Source organism: Pelodiscus sinensis, chromosome 1, assembly GCF_052426305.1.
Source record: "Pelodiscus sinensis isolate ZL-2025 chromosome 1, ASM5242630v1, whole genome shotgun sequence".
NCBI classification, from domain to species: Eukaryota; Metazoa; Chordata; order Testudines; family Trionychidae; genus Pelodiscus; species Pelodiscus sinensis.
The window spans coordinates 118,624,070-118,642,891 of record NC_143052.1 but is presented as its reverse complement, the minus strand read 5'-3'; the positions used below and the strand labels follow the sequence as shown (position 1 = coordinate 118,642,891).

General features: G+C 37.1%; 1 protein-coding gene across 18 annotated transcripts in view; it reads right to left on the bottom strand.

Annotated features, from left to right (window-relative positions):
- SOX5 (SRY-box transcription factor 5) overlaps positions 1-18,822 on the bottom strand; it is an 895,980-nt gene that overhangs the window by 380,104 nt on the left and 497,054 nt on the right. For 2 of the 18 annotated variants that reach the window (XM_075898138.2, XM_075898192.2), the window contains exon 1: positions 9,405-10,375. The exons of 6 other annotated variants lie outside the window; for them this stretch is intronic. In XM_075898138.2, the coding sequence (XP_075754253.1) occupies positions 9,405-9,496 (92 nt within the window). In that variant the 5' untranslated portion in view covers positions 9,497-10,375. Of the gene's footprint in view, positions 1-8,653; positions 9,224-9,404; positions 10,414-18,822 lie in introns of those variants that run through there. 10 more of the 18 variants (XM_089769679.1, XM_075898174.2, XM_075898143.2 and 7 more) reach the window with 10 other exon arrangements.

Sequence of the window (18,822 nt, the reverse complement as noted above, 5' to 3'; positions counted from 1 at the left end):
AAAGAGCAAGCCGCTTTTTCGAAAGAAAGCATCCAGTGAGTCTGGATGCTCTCTTTCGAAGAAGCCCTATTTACATTCAAGAACGCCTTCTTTCAAAAGAAGCACTTTCGAAAGAAGGTGTTCTTCCTCGTGAAATGAGGTTTACCGCCGTCGAAAGAAAAGCCGCATTCTTTCGATTTAATTTCGAAAGAACGCGGCTGCAGTCTAGACGCAGGTGAAGTTTTTTCGGAAAAAGGCTACTTTTCCCGAAAAAACCCCTGAGTCTGGACACAGCCTATGACTTTAAGACTGATTTCTCATTCCTTATCATATCATGGATCCTTTATCTCTTCCAAGATTCTGTAGTTGTCTCATGCAAAGACACTGACATCAGTAAAAGTTCTAAGTACTAAATATGCTCTTTTAGGTACATTCCCTCGTGTACTCAGTGGGGCTTTGATCCATGAGCACTATTGCAACATAAACAAATAATAAATAACAAGAACAGCTACAATAATGATACAAGTGCAGAGTATGCTTTAGAGATTTATAAGGCATATCTAAGAGCAGTGTTTTGTTCTTTAGTTGGTATGGCATCTTACGGAAAACACTTTGGTCCAAAAGATTTTACAGAGCTATGTAATGTAAGTACAAAGTTAGAAAAACAAGAGCACAAAGGGAGAGAAATTAAAAGGCAGAAGCAAGGGAAAGGAGTCTTCCACCAAATCACATTGAGCAAGATTCTGGTCAGAGTTAAAAAAAACAAATGAATATAGAAGTAGCTGATCTCAATTCCAGCAAGTGTTCTTTGCAAGACATTATCTAGAAATATCCAGGTAAATCTCCAAAACCTGACAACAAAAGACAACCCAAACACTGAACTTAAAAAAACCAATAAAACCCTTTCTCTGAATTTCAAGTCTAGAAACTCAGACTTTTTAAAAGAAGTACTATATGAACCTATAGGGCTGCCTGTAACAGTTGCAAAAGGAGAATTTACCAGATGAATAATGTTAAATTGCCTATTCTAAATATTTTATTTAGTTTATCATGTTTGAGTTTTAATGTTTCACACCAGTAAAAGAATAAGCATGTACCATGTAAATACAATCCATCAGAATTACACCAGTTTGTCACAGAAGCGCGAAACTTGGAAGGCTCCTCAGATCAATCAAATCCACTATATACTTGTCCTCCACAGAGCCCCTAAGTGTGTAATTAAAATTTAGGGGCAAAAACACCACAAGTGCAAACTTTACAGAAGTTTTTAGGCAAAAAATGTGTCTAGGTTTTTTTTTCTTGTAAAGTGAATGTAATGAAGCTGCCAGGTGGATAGCTCTGAAAAACAGAAGTGATCTCTATAGCCACAGGACAAATAAAGCGTGGGCAGTGCTACTACACGCCAAGCTTCCCCCGACACAACTCTGCCAAGTGCCTCAAGCCTGACACAGTCAGACCACCTCTAAGGGTGAGGGGGCATTTTAAACTCCATGCCCATTCATTATGTAGCCTCTCTGTTAAGGCACTGAATACCCTAAAATTGACATTAATTTATTTTAAATTTTGGCATTTCACGCTGTGATGCATTTTGTCACATCACTTCCAGCCACAGCCCAGTCTTTTAAGTTACTCTAGGGTAAATGGAACATAAAGAAGCCTAATGCAACCAAGTTATATGACCAATCAAACTGATATATACATACAAATATAAGCACACCAGACACGGATACTCAGTTTTGAAATCTTGCTTTTATATTTTCACCACAATTACTTTTAAAACCCAGTTATCTCCCAAAGACTTTCAAACAATAAAATAGGAGAGCTTGTAAAAAAGTGTCATTGGTTTACAGCCAGCAACTTCTCTTTATGCTGTTGCTCCTACTCCATCTATTGTGCGGGTACTGGCAAGTAGCCCTAGTTGCTATTAGCCAGATTATTTTTATTCATGCACTATAAAAAATCCTGTGCAGTTAATGAATGAACTATGGTACAGAAGTCTATGCATTTTCTTAATTCCAAGAAACTGATGCATACATGAACTCAGCACCAAAGAGTCAATGAGGATGAAATCCTACAGGTTCTCCTTTACATTTTATAGTTCACTTTCCAAAGAGATTTAGATTTAGAAAGTATACTAAATCCTAACAACAATCTTAAATCTGCAAATACATCCATACATGCTCATGCAAACTTTGCCACCACTAATAAAGAGTTACAATTCTTTTGACAAGGAAACCAAGTATCCATTTGCTATGCTATTATTTTGCTCAAAAGGATTTCCGTTTAAGGCATGAAGAATAGAAAAAAATACTTAGTAAAAAGTCAAGAATAACCACACAAGATAATTAACATTAGGGTAACATTTTATGATACCTTTAGAGTAAAGAGCATCACTTAACTACACACAGAGCCACTTTCCAAAAAAAATCACGCAATAAATACAATTAGTATGAACTTTAAGGAAACACAAAAGCAGCAGCAGTATATTATAAACTAGAAGTGCAATTATTATAGATATCAACGAGAATGTTTTTTTTAAATCACTGAGAAACTGCAATCCTGTGCATCAATTTTTTAAAATTTAAATTTAGCATTATATATTTTATATACAAACTGATTTATAAATATTACTTAATTAATCCTCACAGTACACTTTTAAGGGCAGAAAGTCCTATGCTGATTTCATGATGACACCACCTTTTAGAGAATTAATAGCTCATAAGCAAGGCGACAGAAGGTCACAGCGTCTAAAAATGTCACAAATATGTAAAACACCAAAGCAAAGAGGAAAATATTTTAAAATTTCTTAAAACAAAACAAAACAAAAGCAAAGCAAACAAAAAAAACCACACACACACAAATAAAAAACAAACAAACCCCACAACACACCTGGGGCAACTCCACTGAAGTAAAGCTTAATAGTCAGAATTCAGTTCAGGTTTTATGTGTTTAATCCATCAACCCTAAGAAATATATAATTTTTATAATAATTACCACTTTCTACATCACAATTCCATTCACACCTTAAGCAGTCCTCAACAAAATTCTTCAAAATCTTGACTAAATTTGGACTCTCAACAACTAGTATGTATAGAACTTCACACTGTCAAAAGGACATATGGGCTCAAAACAACTTTTAGTGACTTTTGCTTCTTAGGCTGACAGAGGCTACGAACATTGCAGAGGTGAGAAACTCAGTCTCTTGAGTGGAGGGTGCAATGTACACAGTTCTCAAGTACCCCCCTAGCGGCTGGTTGAAAGTAGGTTATTGCATCATCTCCAGAGGACTTGTGAGATGTATTAAACATATACTATGATAGGCTGTTCTGTAGAGTATGGCGGGAGGGAGAGATAAAACATAGAAATACTCAGCTTTAAAAAATGGTAGCCCTGAATGAAAGGATGGGTGTAAATTCCATAATATCCCACTTCAACCAGTAATTTTGCCAGGTGTATCTATGAAATGGCGAAAAAGACTCACTGCTATAAACTCATGTCACGGATTGTGCTCATGATACTGAGTAGTAGCTGATCACCTAAATCACAAAGTTAAAATAACAAACATATCTTTTTTTATTTTAATAATTTGTAGCGTGAAAAAGGTTTTCATACTCTGTAATCTAATCATCCAACTGGAGTTTGTTTTCTTTCTAATGCAATTTTAACTTCTCTATATTTCAGAAATTAACAGTTTAGATGGTGTGTCAGTCATACACCAGATAAAATATCTAAAAATATTTTTTTTTAAATCTCTGCTTCTCAATATGCTGCTTGTTAAGTGAAATCCTTATGATAAATCAGAGAAGAAGTACTGTTATTGACTAATTGCTGTGAACTCTTCTTTTCACTTGCCTACAGTGTCAGGTGTTCACATGCACTACATATTTGTATTGAATATAGTTAAAACATGACAACAAGTTTCTTTCTCCTTCCACTTATTGGTTAATTATGTGTAAATAAAATAGCCAAGAGAAAGTCAGTCTCATTTTTTCAACTTAACTCTAAAAGTGGAGATATTTGACATGCATATATGTAATTGTCCTATGCTACACTGTAAACAAACTGCTTTAAGAACATTTCGTAAGAAAAACATGCAAAGAAATTGAGGTTTTACTTGTGGATGATATTCTTTTTCTTAAATATATATTTGTATATGTATCACTTATATAAATATATAACTGCATGTATGTCTATCCCACCAAACAGCACCATGGCTAAGGAATACGACAGGTTATCAATATATATTTATGCTTCTTGTATGATATAGGTTTAGATGCTAATTAACTGCATCCTAAGAAACAGTAAATAATTCATATGGTCATTGTTTTTATGGTCTCTGGACAACCAGAGTAGAAAAACAATTCTTCTCACATATAAAGGTACCAATAAAACACACTACACAGACAAATATTGCAACATGCATGGTGGTGGTAGTGGGGTATGTGTGGGCGCCCGTGCCTTAAATAACTCTTTGAATATACATGAGGAGCCAGCCACTCAGAATCTGGTAATGCCCAATTCTTGAACCAAAGAATACAACAGCATGAATTGTTCAATTTGATGTGTCGCTTGTCACTTCCCTCATATGTGGCTCTGCATTCCAAGTGCAGTTCGTGATTCCAACAACTGGTAAATTATTGAAATGTTAATTAAAATCTATAATCTGTTATAGTCTTCTTTTTCCCCATAAAACATAAACATAACAAATGAAATCAGTAAAGAACATTACTGAACATTGTAGAAATGTATTATTTCTTTAGTCTTATTACAGAGAAATATAAAACCACCAAATTTTATTTGGGCAAAAATTGTGATCTGCAACTTTCTAGTTTAGTTCAATTCTTCCTCACTCCAGACCCTTACACTTAAATAAGTAAACAGGAAAATCATTTTTGAAAACAAATCAATGGAATAAGTGACATCCAATCCAATATTGGTAAAATGTCAAAATTTTTAAAAATCAAAGCATAATATCCTTTTCTATTTCTATAATTTGATTTCACAAGAATGAGATATTCTGATTTTTTGTTTTACAAGAACTCTCAGCACAAATAATTTAACTTTGGGTCAGAAAAGTACTTCTTAAATATACAAAGTTTCCTTTTAGGAAAATGATTTCTTCATTTGACAGTGTTAAGACCCCAAAATAAATTCAGTGGGAGTCTGAAATGATTCCTGCAGCATAGCAACTAAGTATTTTTTTTCCTTCAGCAGACACTTCACACCCTTGAGCTCTCCCCTTTCCACAAACTGTCTAGCTGCTCGGGTAATTTTTAGAGCAAGCACCTTTTATCTTCTCTCCACCTTTTACCTTCCTTTCTTCTTTAGGAAACATTAACTTATCCTTCCTTCTTCAACAAACAAACACCATGCACATCTTTACCTTGAATCTACAAAAAGATGTTTCACTGTCCTGATGCCTTGTTTAACCACACTCATAGTCTACAGGAAAAAAATGTAAATATGCCGTAATTAATGTTGATTTAAGAAGATGATTCACTAGGGACATTGTTAAGAGGTAACTTTATTTTTCATGTACTAGATTTTTATTAGGACATTAAAACTTTATGCTGGATATTTTTGAGCTCTTAATCATTCTGCAAATTTCAGTGCTGTTTGTGATGGTTCGATCACACTTGCTCTATCTCTCAAGGAAGTCAAACTTTTCATTGTGGGCTGACCTTCTGTTTTCAGCAAACTTTGTGTAATCATCTAACATTCATGGTGATTCTTTTAAATAATTTGATGTGGATTCTAAGTGCCACAGGTGCACCAAAAATTATATCCCAGAAGTAATTTACTCACTAATAAGCAGACAGATTATAGATATACATTTCTGCATACATTTTTACTGCAAGCATTTCTGCACTCTCTGATGATCCTTTTGCGTATACTCTGAAACCTCCCCAAATAAAAATAAAGAGGTGTAAGGAACTTCTCAATAGAAACCAAAAATGAATACTTAAGGAACAATTTATAAATTGTACGTGTCAATTTACAAAACCTTGTGCATGTTACTACTGCTGCGGAATTAATTAATGCTTGTTTATTCGCCTGATACTGTGGACCATTTTCCTTCCAAGTGTGCATCACAAATGTCATGATAACGACCAAAGACAAACAAGAGAAGTCTCCTTCAATTTAACCCATCAATTTATTAGAAAGTTGGAGTGACTTCTTAAAGTTTCTAAACTGATTATATTTACTAGAGTACAATGAAACATGAACATTTCTCCTTAGAACAGTGATGACAGCAAAAGAAGAATAACTGTTTTGCGGAACATATACCCTGAGAACTAAACAGCCATCAGCTCTGCATACTGAATTTTACCTCCCTGCAATTTATGACACATCAGTTTTACAGGGGCTTGTGCACGTTAGTAACAAGACTGAAGCTGACAATGTGGATGAGACAGGTGGGGACCTCAGAGAGCGGAGACAACACACTCAAAGTAATGTGCTTGTTGAGAATATAACAGCTCAAGAAGTAGCCTCCTATATAATATGGTACATGTGTAACTTGGATATGTATGTGAAGTATGTCTATGTGTGTGTGCGCATATTCTCATGCCTGTCTTTTGGTAAATATAAATATACTACATGGACAGTATCTGCTTTGTGTGTGTGTAATGACAGCCAAACACATATATTCAATGTAAACAAATGGTAATGATTAACAGATATTGGTTTGTATTGCCAATTCTAACTGCAGAGGAAAAATGGTAAAAAAAAGAATCATATTGTTGCGAGGTTTCTTTTATATTGCTTCTTATCTTTCTTCCTTGAAGTCATTTGCATAGCCAAAAGAATAGCAGTTTATTAATTATTTAACTAGAATTTTTACAAGAGCAAATCTTTGAGCTCTAAAAATGAAATGTATGCCTTGAGAAAGATTAGGAAGAAAGAAATTTTACTACTATGAGAAAAGTTAAGTAAAAAATGAAGAAAAAAAGAAAAATGAAAAGACTGTATCTGTTATAGACTTATATGTATTCTATTCATCACAAAGTTCAAAGAATAATCCAATAGTTTCCTTACAATTTTCTACCTTAGTAAAGCATATGGAATACTTTTAACCACTATGTGCAGGTACAAGAGAAATTTGTTTATTGTTACATTAGCTTAAGGTTCATCACTCTAAACCAGGTACTCTAGCTAACTTAATACACTACATGTGAGCAAAAGCAATCTTTACTCTTCTACCACAATAAAAAGAAACTAAAGAAAACTGTCAGGTATTTTATATAGAGTTGGCAAATGAATTGCATTGAATAAAATCTCTGAAGTAGTTCAACAATTCTAGTGCCGTTTTCTGGTAAGGAACAGTCTTACAAAAGGAGACACAAAGTGTTAAAATAGTTCTTGCTATTTTGAATTTCCTACTTAATTTCATATTCTTATATTTATATTTTTCTTCATTTTAATCCCAGTATTCTTTCATTTCCTTTCATTGCATGCATGTTTTTCTGCCCACTTAAACTGTTTTCATCTTCCTTTCTTTTCTGTACCTTTTACTATCATATTCAGTAGTTTGAGCGATGAACAGCTTGACTTAGCATATTTTTAACCAGCTGGTCTAGCACCTAGCCTGCATTGCATAGTCAGATACAACCAAATGTTTATACAGAAGGTAGCTTTCGTGAAAATGAAGGGGTAAAAAAGCCTATGTAGCACGCATCCCCTTGCATTCTTTTATTTACTAAATGAAAAGTTTGAATTCTTTGTTAAAGGAAAACAAGGGCCTATTTATAATATTTAAAAATAAACTGGAGGGGAAGGATATTGGATCTTCAATGAAAGTGTGTACCAATGTATGAGAGAAGGCTTCAAAACACAGTTTAGAAAAGGCAGATTTAAGTGAAAGAAGCAGTAAGCTCTGGAGGTTACAAACTACTGCCAGTGATAGCAAAAACTTAAATCTAAATGTTTAAAGTTCCTACATTAGCTAGAATGGGGAAAGACAATAAATAAACCATAAATAAAAATCCAGCTTTTGACATTCAGCGAAAAGCTGCTGGCAAAAACTTAGAAGAATCAAGAGTTTCCCCCTTTTTTGGATACGTAAAGGCTGATCTCTTGGCAGTTAACTTGACTAAAAATAATAACTTCTGTTAGATCAACAAAGGGTCATGTGCTTTACAAAGCGCCTTCCAAAGTTTTAGGGAAGGATCAGATTGGAAATGAAATCCATGGCTTCACCCCAACCAGAAACCTTCTCCATCACCCCAGAAATCACTTCTTGAAGACAGAGAGATGCTAACAATGAGGGCATTCTGCATCAAATATTTCCTCCCATATTTAGTAGAGTGGCTCAGTGAAGGAGTGCGAGAGAGAGAGAGAGAGAGAGAGAGAGAGAGAGAGAGATCATGGTAACGTTCATTAAGATCCCCATTAGGGATCTAATCCCCACCAGAAAAGCATTACTGGTGAGGCAGTTGTAGAGGACTTTGCAGATCCCTTCAATCTGCTTCGTGCAACAAAAACAAACAAACGATCAGCAAACTGACATGTAATCCGAATTGCAAAGGTAAAGCTTCTCCACCGAGCATTCTTTGGGGGAGCATCTCACCACTGACACAGAGACTGCTGTAAAAAGGGAGAGTTAGACTTTTTTTTTTTTTACACACACATACACACACAGAGAGAGACATGCACACAAAAACACTCCACTCACCTTTCAAACTCCTGAGGTAAATCAGGGTCAGTTAGCATGCTGGAAAAGCACAATTTCCCTTTGTCACAGCAGCCACCTATGATCGCCTCCAACTGAACCTGTCAAGTGAGTCCAAACCTTCTAAACCGATTGATTTTCTCTTTTTCTCTGTCTGGCTCTCTCTCTCCCACCCCCCTCTCTGAGCTAGGACTCCTTGACCAGTCTCTTAAAGGGGTAGCACACTTAGCAGTAGACACTGTTTCTAAAACTCCCCCCACAGCGGAGCAGCACGCTGCGGCTGCAAGGCACTAGACAACCTCAGGGTGCCTGTCCTTTCCTTTTAATTCTGTCCTCCAGTCACCACAAAATGGGAAAAGTCAACTCCTGGAACGTCCATGAAATCCAAAGAAACCCCCCGAAATCTATAAACCAGGAGCGAACGAACCCCTGCGCTGAGGCAGATCAGGGGAGAAAGAAGATAAAAACAAGAGCAGCCCGATTAAACTGAGGCTATTATCCACTCCCTCCGAGTTGAAATAGGGAAGAAAAGATTAGACACATAAAAAATGTAACCAAAGGCATTTGTACTCAAAGAATTTCCATTCCTTCCCCCCTCCCCCCCCCTCTTTTTAAAGTCTCCCTCTCCGTCTCTTTGGGGGGAAAAACAACAAAAAACAATCAGGCATTGTTCTGAGGGAAGAAAAGCAACTTTGACAGATTGAAATATAGCAGAGGCCCCTTCAAGGAAACCTGTAAACAACTTGTCACTCACTCTGTCGGTCGCACTGTTAGCTCTTGCTTGCCACAAAGTGCTGCGAACCGTCCTGGCAACAAAACCAAAGTTTCCTCAGCTCCAAACTCCATCAAACAGCCCTGGTGTGTGAAGGGGGAAAGGTAGCCACATGCCAAAACAGCACACACCGCGCACACACAACAGCCACCAGCAACTTTCAGGCTGTCCTCTGGATTTAAAAAAACAAAACAAAAACCAAATCTCTCTCTCTCTCTCTCTCTCTCTCTGAGCAAATCAAAGGAATCCCTTAGCTGTGGATCTCTTTAATTTCCTCTGCCCAGACAGCCGCAGATAACAAGGTGGACAAAGTGTGGTTTTAGAGAACCGAGGCTGGCTGGCACAGCACAGCCCTCAGAGCGGTTCCAATTATCTAGATAAAAATCTGGCAGACGAGGAAGGTAATCAGGTAATGGACCTTTGACATGAAATGACAGAGGCGCGCGCGCACACACACACTCACACACACACACATGCAGAGACAGGGACTGGCCAGTGCACTGCAGCATCTGGTCAACCAGGAACGCACACACACAACATTCACACGCAGATAAGACAGTGTGAATGCTCCACATCATATATACACACACACACATACACACACACACAGAGAGAGAGGGGGAGAGAAAGAGAGAGACCAGCTATCCACTCCTACTGGGAGGGTTCATTCTGCACAAAAGGCTACATTACAGAGCCCGCCCCAATAGGGAAGGGGTGGGGGGAGATGGGAGAAGCCTTCTATTGTGGAGAGGGCAGGTCAGTTGATTAGATTTTCTGTGGAGAATTCCACGAGGAAATTCCCTTCAAAGCCAAAGTGATTAACTGGGGGGCTATTCTGGAAATGGAGCAGACAATGGCTCAATAGTCTGCGCTGCCAATGTCCAGGCTGGCACTGAACTCACTTTAAAAATAAATAAATAAATACAAGCTTCCAGTGTCTGTTCTTTTTACACACTCAACCCCTCTATTCCTTGCCTTCCAGTTTCTCCTCCCCATTTAGGCTTGGTTGGGTTTGGGCTGTCTTTTTTTTTTTTAAATGTGCAGCTGGACAACATTAAGAGCCTTTAAAAAACACAAGGTTTTGACCCCCACAGCAGTTTGATTAGGTCCATTCCCTCCCTGGCTCCCCCTTTCCCTGACACAGGCAGAGAGCAAGTTTACTTTTTTTAGAAGTACCAAGTGCAAGAAGACACACTAACAAGAGACTCTATATAACTTTCAGCCCTTTCGTGTTGATAGGTTTAAAGAAAAAGCATGCCAAGTCTATTAAAATCCAGCAATATGTGCCTTTAAAATAATGTAGTCTTTTAAACTTTGCATATATTGTAAAGCTACACATACATACAGAGAGGGCATGCACTCAAGTGCAGTATCAATACTTTATCAGCATGAGTCGGACATAGCTTTAGTCACAAGAAATAATAAACACTTGTGAGTTACGAACATTTCAAATGTGCATTACTCTACTTATATGGGAGCAAAACATTAAAGCTAAATTTGCAAAGGCACCTTCCATGTTCCACAGAAAAGAGTTTAAAAAAAGAAGCTTGTCTCAAATCTACTTCATATATATTGCAGCATTCAGAGCAGGCACATAGAAATTGTCAACTCCTGGCATGAGGTAGATCTAATGGCTCCTCACCATGGGGCAGGGTAAATTGGTCTTCTTGAATAGCCCCTGGCAAATAATATTTTCAACAGAGGTACATTCACAATAAACTGACAAATCTAGTTAATATGCACAAGAGTTTTTGTTTGTTTTTAGTAGATAACCCTTCCTGAATAACTATGAAACAGACATTAATAGAGGGGCAGCAGCAGATGGGAAAAAATAACCCCACATACTTTGAGGATCATAAACCATTTTAATTAAGCCACACATTACTCTTCTGTAGTAAATAAATGTAATTCTACCTAATTTTGATACCCTTAGTTGTACTGAACAGTACCATACACCACAGAGAGACCTACCAAAATCAGCAGGGCTCTGTCTGGAGTAAAGTGCTATTCAGTATGAATATAGGTATAAGGTTTTGGCCTTTGTTAAGTAACTAGGCCAAGCTCAGACAGCTAGTAAGTGACTGCATTAGGATGAGAATTCAAGAGTTCTTACTCCCAATCCCCTGCTCTAATCAAGCAGTAATACTGCCTCAGCTGATGGGGACACAGCTGCTATACAGTTTTGTTTTAGAAATTCATGCGTCCTTTTTTGCACATCTGCAAATTTCAAGTGTTTCACCTACAAAGGCACTAGAGTTCACTGCTTTGTTAAAATGGTTAAAAGTTAGATTACCCCCTGTAATGTTGGCAGAACTGGTGCCAGTTCATGCCAAAGCCTGTAGGCTTCACTGAACACTGACAAATGCAGAGCTGGAAACTAGTCTGGCTCACCTGTGTATTAGCATTGTTAAAATAGATGTTAAGTTGATAAGCATGAGTTTAGTGTTTAGACTTGATGAAATATTCATAGGAGGCTGCCAGTACTGATCTCCCATATAACATCTGTAGTCCAAACTATGAAGTTGTACTGTTTGTATTCTAAACCTCTGTAATTGTACAACTCACCAAACAGGAAAGAAGCATTAATTAGCATAAAGTGCTGGTCTTGCTCACGAGAAGGCCCATTGAAACCAAATGAACCATCAAAAAATTAAGACTTCGTTAATAGCCCCTCCCACATATACCCATGAAGAGCACCAGCACTTGTTCCATGAGTTTGAACCCAAGGGGTAGAAAATAAAAATGGCTGACCAGAAGAAACTGTATCACTCTGCTGAGTGAATCTAAAGATGGCAATATTACTAAGCATAAGTAAGGGATCCCCAAGCTACTTAGCTTGGCTTATCCCTAAAGGACACAGAAAGCCTGCATATTGCAGCAGCTTTTATTACCTTTTGTAACTCATTTGTAGATGTTTACCTTCTTTAATCTTGTAAATAACTTTAATTTCTTTTTCTTAATTAATAAACATTAAGTTAGTTTATATAGGTTTGGCTACAAGTGTTGTCTTTGGTGAGAGATTTATGGTAAAATTGACCGGAGGTAAGTGACTGGTCCTTTGGGACCAGGAATAACCTCAATATTGTCATGATGTTTGGTGTAAGGGACCACCTAATCGCAAAGGCAAGCTTGTCCTCCAGGGGACTGTCTAGGAATTCATTTTTAAGACTGTTGTAGTGCTTGAGGAGTTCACACTAGGCACTAGCAACCAAGTACCAAGTGTGAACTTCTCAAGTACCAGTTGAAGTTTATGCCCTGCTTCTTAACAGTGTATCCTGAGGCTGATACTCATGGTCATGAGCCAATCCAGATAGCTTGGCACCTCCCATGGATACCTGTCAAATTTGGGTGGCTCCATTTTAATTAATCATTTTCACACTCCTTAGCCCCCCTTTGCTAGCTCTGCTATCCCATTCCTCAGTGATGCTTTACTTTTCCTATCACTGAGCATGGAGCAGGACATTGGTCAGAGGAGGAAAAGCAAAAGAGGCAGAAGAAGATGTAGAGAGCAGGAGTTTGCTCCATAGGGAAGCCTGAGGGACCACTCCCTATTCCCTAGCTCTCTTTGCAACTGCCTAGTTTCCCTTTTATTCTGAACTCCCTCACAGGGTATGTCTATACTGCAGAGATTTTTTCAGATTGTTTTTCTGAAAAACAATTATTTTTCTGAAAAAACTTCACTTACGTTTTTCTGAAAAAAACTTCACTGCACTGCAATCGCATTCTTTCCAAAAAAAATCGAAAGGACATAAGGTTTTTTTTCAACATTGGTAAACCTCTTTCTACAAGGAAGAAGCCTTTTTTCAAAAGAGCTCTTTCGGAAAAAGGCGTGTGTGGATGGGGAAAAGGTAGTTCTTTCGAAAGAAGAGGGAAATGTACAGGTGCCCTGGAGGCCACTCCATCCATAGGAATCACAAGTTAAATGTGAGATAGCATCCATTCAGTGTGGACACTATCTTTCAAAAAAGCAGATCGCTTTTTTGAAGTATTTTTGATGTGTAGGCTCTCTCTTTTGGGAGAAGTTTTTTTGGAAGATCTCTTTTGGAAAAGCTTCTGAAAGAAGCCTGCAGTCTAGACATAGCCCCACTAAACTCCCTCTCATGGCTTACAGAGGAAAAGAAGCAGGGTCTAGAAAAGGGCAGAAATGTTACCATTGTTATCTTTATGTTTCTCTGTGAAGCCAGGTTTGTCTTAATAATGCGCCCAACTGCAATCTCAAGAAGGAAAGGAGGGAAAATTTATAAATAATTAATTTAAGAAACCTCTGGAAAATTAACTGAATAATCTTTTCTACAAATCATACTGTCACAATTTTTAAGACCTCTTACCTCCGGGGCTGCCACAACACAGAACAAGAGGAAACCAGAGGAGTTGGGGAATTCCCTGCTATTCTCCAACAACAGAACATTCTCATTCCTAGCTTTGCTGTTTCTTACGATATTGGAACTTACATCTGTTACTGGTGCAGACCTGAATGTTGCCCATCAAATAACTCTGACCAACATGTTTAGGGAAGAAAGAAACAAACGTTTGTGGGCCAACTCTTTTGTTTATTTCTTTCTTTTACTTTGTATTTAAACTAGGTGTCTATTTGAAGGGACGCAGAGGTTTTCACATGTAACAAGTAGTCTCAACAAAAATGATATACAGCCAGAGTGTAATAGAAGCAGTCGAAGGTGAATGATACATTAAAATGTATGTTATGATTCCGAAATTTATCACTCCGATATCACCAGACATATTGGCTGGATAGACAACATAGCTTTAGATAGAAAAACTAAAACATGAGTAACTCTAGAAGATTTCAAGGACTAAATATGCATAAAATAATAACTCAGAACTTGAAAATAATTTGGTGTTTACTAGGAAGTAACTCACAAGTGAATTGCAACAAAAGCAGGAATTTCAAAACCACACAATGCTGACCTAATCCGGCTTCCATTGAAGTCAACTGCACTGTTCCTACTGACATCAATGGGAGCAAAGTTAGGTCAACAATAACCATGAAATCCTTTTGGACCCTTAGGTATTTGGTCCACACCACTACAGGACATAGTCACCTTATAAACTAACAAATTCATCCTCAACACATCCCTGAGAGGTCCAAAAAATGTTATTTAGAACCATTGTATAGGTAGGAACTATAGCACCGCTTGATTAAGAATCAGATCTCAGCTGCTGTAAACTGGCATAGCTATTGTCAAGAGACCTTCACCAATACACACAAATGGAGTATATGAACCTAAGTGTTTTTCCAAAAAAATCACAGAGGAAATCAATCACCCAAGACCTAAACCAATGCCTTAACCACAAAACTCTCTTCCACTTCTAGTGGCTGTTGCCTTATTCACTATACCCCGGCAAAGAAAGACAATTGAAATTGGAGAGTAATGGGGGATAATATAAATGAATGACTGAGGCTAAAAGGAAGATATATAAAGTGTAAATGTCCATATAAGAAAAACATGCATTATATAGGTTACAAATACAACAACACTGATAGTATTTGGGGAAATATGAGCTGTTTGTGCTCCAGATATCAGAACACAAGCATAATGGAGAAAAGAAAATCTGAACAAAAATGTTCCTAAAATTGTTAAATGATAACACTTCAGATCTGTCTTTGGCAGATACAACAATAAAGTGAAGCAAAATGCTGGAAAATAGAGCTTTGCCCGTTTTGTTTTTTTCCACTGGAAGTTGTAATAGAGGTCTATAAAGTCCAAGAAAATGTAAGATGTTCCACAGAATGATCTACTGGAAAATTCTCAAAGTGAATATAAGAAATCCTAAAGATTATAAACAGATTTTCTTTGCTCAGCTTAAACTCTATAGCACTGCAGTTTTAAATATGGCCCTTTAACATTTCTATCCCGATTTATTTTTTTGTGGGCAGAGAGCAGGATGAGAATGGGCTAAGGTTGATAAATTTTTTTCTACTGGGAATATTTTGTGAAGAGTGAATGCTTAATTTGGAAGATGGAAATATTTAGCTACATCATTCTTTGAATCATATACTTAGGAATAGATATTTTCCTTCCGAAGTGCATGCCTAACTGTCATTTCCATTAATAGGAATTAAGTACATATGTAGATGTGGAAGTTAACTCTTACTAATATAATGGACTTATGCTATTTGAAAATATGAAAATGCTGAATCAGGTTTGTGTAGTGTTGGAGAAACCTAGTGCTGAATAGAATATAGAAAAATAGTTGAATGAGCAAGAGGAGTACTGAAATTATTTTTATGTTTTCAGATTTTCAAATTTAATTACGTTTCTTTAAGAAAACCATCTCAATTGTAATTGGTAACAAATGAAGCCACCATCTGAGAGCCATTTACCAAGCTTTTCACCAGAGTCATCTATCACCAATGAAAACCAATACAAGAAAGAAGGAGCACTGTACTTTGGGAAAAGGACAAATCATTGAGTTTTCACTAAATTTTTGAATCTTCATCCAACACTGAAATGTAAACTTCTTTGAGAGTCTCAAAATATTTTGTTAAACTTTCTAGTCATTTTTCATTTTTGCTCAGTTCTGCACTCCCAGATTCTGTCCAAGCCCAGAGGGAAACATCAATTATGGAAAGGCTGTGTAGCCTACCTACAAGACAGAAATAATGGAAATTTCATAGAATCATACAGCTGGAGGGGATCTCGAGAGGTTATCTAGTCCATTCCCCTGCACTCAAAGCAGACCTAAGTATTATCTAGACCATCTTTGATAGGTGTTTGTCTAGCCTGTTCTTAAAAATCTGCAATGATAGAGATTTCACAAAATCCCTAGGCAATTTATTCCACTGCTTAACTATCCTGACAGTTAGAAAGTTCTCCTAATGTCTAACCCAAACTGTCTTTGCAACAATTTAAGCCCATTGCTTCTTGTCCTATCCTCAGAGGTTATTGAGAACATTTTTCTTCCTTCTCCTTGTAGCAACCTTTTAGGTACTTAAGGTATCATGCCTCTCTCTTTTCTCTTCTCTTCTCCAGGCCAATCAAACCTATTCTTTTTCTGTCTTCCTTCATATATCTTGTTTTCTAGACCTTTAATTGGTTTTGTTGCTCTTTTTTGAAATGCAGTGCCCAGAATTGGGCATGATATTCCAGCAACTAAAGCCTAATCAGCACGAAGTAAAGTGGAAGAATTACTTATGTCTGCTTACAATATTCCTGCTTATACATCCCACAATTATGTTTGTTTTCTTTGCAACAATGTTAGACTGTTGACTCATATATAGTTTGTGGTCCACTATGAACCCCAGACCCCTTTTGCATTACTCCCTCCTAGGCAGTCATTTCCCATTTTGTATGTGTGGAGCTGATCGTTCCTTACTAAGTGAAGTACCTTGCATTTGACCTTACTGAATTTCATCCTATTTATTTCAGGTCATTTCTCCAGTTTGTGCAGATCATTTTGAAGATATTGAACAGAAGTGGACACAACCCCAATCTCTGTGGAACCGTGCTTAGCATGCCCTTACAGCTTAACTGAGAAATCCAGAGAATCATTAGCAGTGAATGGTTATCCAACCAGTTATGCACGCACTTTTTAGTAGCTCCATGTAGGCTGTATCACCCTAATTTGTTTATGAGAATATCACCTGAGACAATATCAAAAGCCTTACCACAATCAAGTTATATCATATCTAATATTTGCCCCATCCATAACACTTGTTACCCCATGAAACAAAGCTATTAACTTGATTTGACATGATTTGTTCTTAACAAATCCATGCTGATAGTTACTTATCACCTTATTATATTCTAGGTGTTTGCAAATTGATTGCTTAATTATTTGCTCCATTATGTTTCTAAGTATTGAAGATAAGATGACTTAACTACAATTCCCCAGTTTGTCTTTATTCCTTTATTTTATAGTTTGGAATTATTTTTGCCCTTTTCCAGTCATCTGGAATCTCTACCATCTTCCATGATTTTTCAAAGATAATAGCTAATGGCTCAGATATTTGCTCAGTCAGCTCCTTGAATATTCTAGCAGGTACTTCATAAGGCCCTGATAACGTGAAGACATTTAACTTCTCTAAATGTTTTTAACTTGTTCTTTCTCTGTTTTAGTGTCAGATCTGACCTCATTTTCATTGGTGTTTACTATGTTAAACATCTAATTACTACTAAAGTTTTGTTGAAAACAGAAGTCATTTAACATTTCTGTCATTTTCACATTTTCTGTTACTTCTCCCCCCATAGACTTCATTGAGTAACTCAACTACCCTGTCCTTGGTCATCCTCTTGCTTCTAATATATTTGCAGAATGCTTTCTTTTTACCCATTATGTCTCTAGTAAGTTTAATCTTATTTAGTGCTTTGGTCTTTCTAATTTTTGCCCTATATGCTTGTGTTATTTGTTTATATTCAAACTTTGAAATTTGATCGTTTCACTTTTTGTTGGACTTTTTTTTTTTTTTTGTTAGTTTAAGATCATTGGAGATCTCCTTTTTAAACCATATTTCTTAAGCCTTATTTCATAAGTCTCTTGCCATATTTCCTATCTTTCCTAGGCAGAGGGATAATTTGTTCTTGGGCCCTTAAGAATGTTTCCTTGAAAAACTGCCAACTCCCTTGATCTGTGTTTCTTTCCCCTTAGACTTGTTTCCCAGGGGGGGTCTTACCTACCAGTTTGTTTGCTAAAATTTGCATTCTTGAAATCCATTATCTTTATAGTGCTGTTTTTACTCCTACCAATCCTTAGAATCCATCATTTCATAATCACTTTAATCAAAGCTGCCTTCCACTTCCAAATTCTCAACCAATTCCCTACTCAGCCCAGGAAGGTTGTGGAATCTCCATCTCTGGAGATATTTAAGAGTAGGTTAGATAAATGTCTATTAGTATTTGGTCCTGCCATGAGGGCAGGGGACAGGACTCGATGACCTCTCGAGGTCCCTTCCAGTCCTAGTATTCTATGATTCTCTGATTCTACTCAACTTGTCAAAATCAAATCTCTGCCCAAATGCATTCAAAGAACTCGCTGGTTATTCTGTGCCCTACTGTGTTATTTTTGCAACCAATGTCTTGGTACCTCGATCACCACCAAGCCCTTTGCTTTGGATGATTTTGTTAGGTTTTTTTTTTTTAAAGCCTCCTCCACCTCTTCTTCCTTCCTAGGTAGTCTGGATTGGACCCCTAACATGACGTAACCCTTTTTAAATGTGTTTCTCCATGACAGAACCTGCTCTCAAGAAAGTTTCAATCCAATCTAAACTAAAGCTTACCTAAACTAAATCTCAGATCCTTTTGTGGTTCATTCTTCACTAGTCCATTATGCCCTCATTGGAAAAGCAAGTGTAACCCTCACACCTGCTTAGGTGTGGTTCACTGACCCATGTAGTAACATCTAGATCAGTTGTTTTCAAACTACGGTTTGCGACCCGGTACTA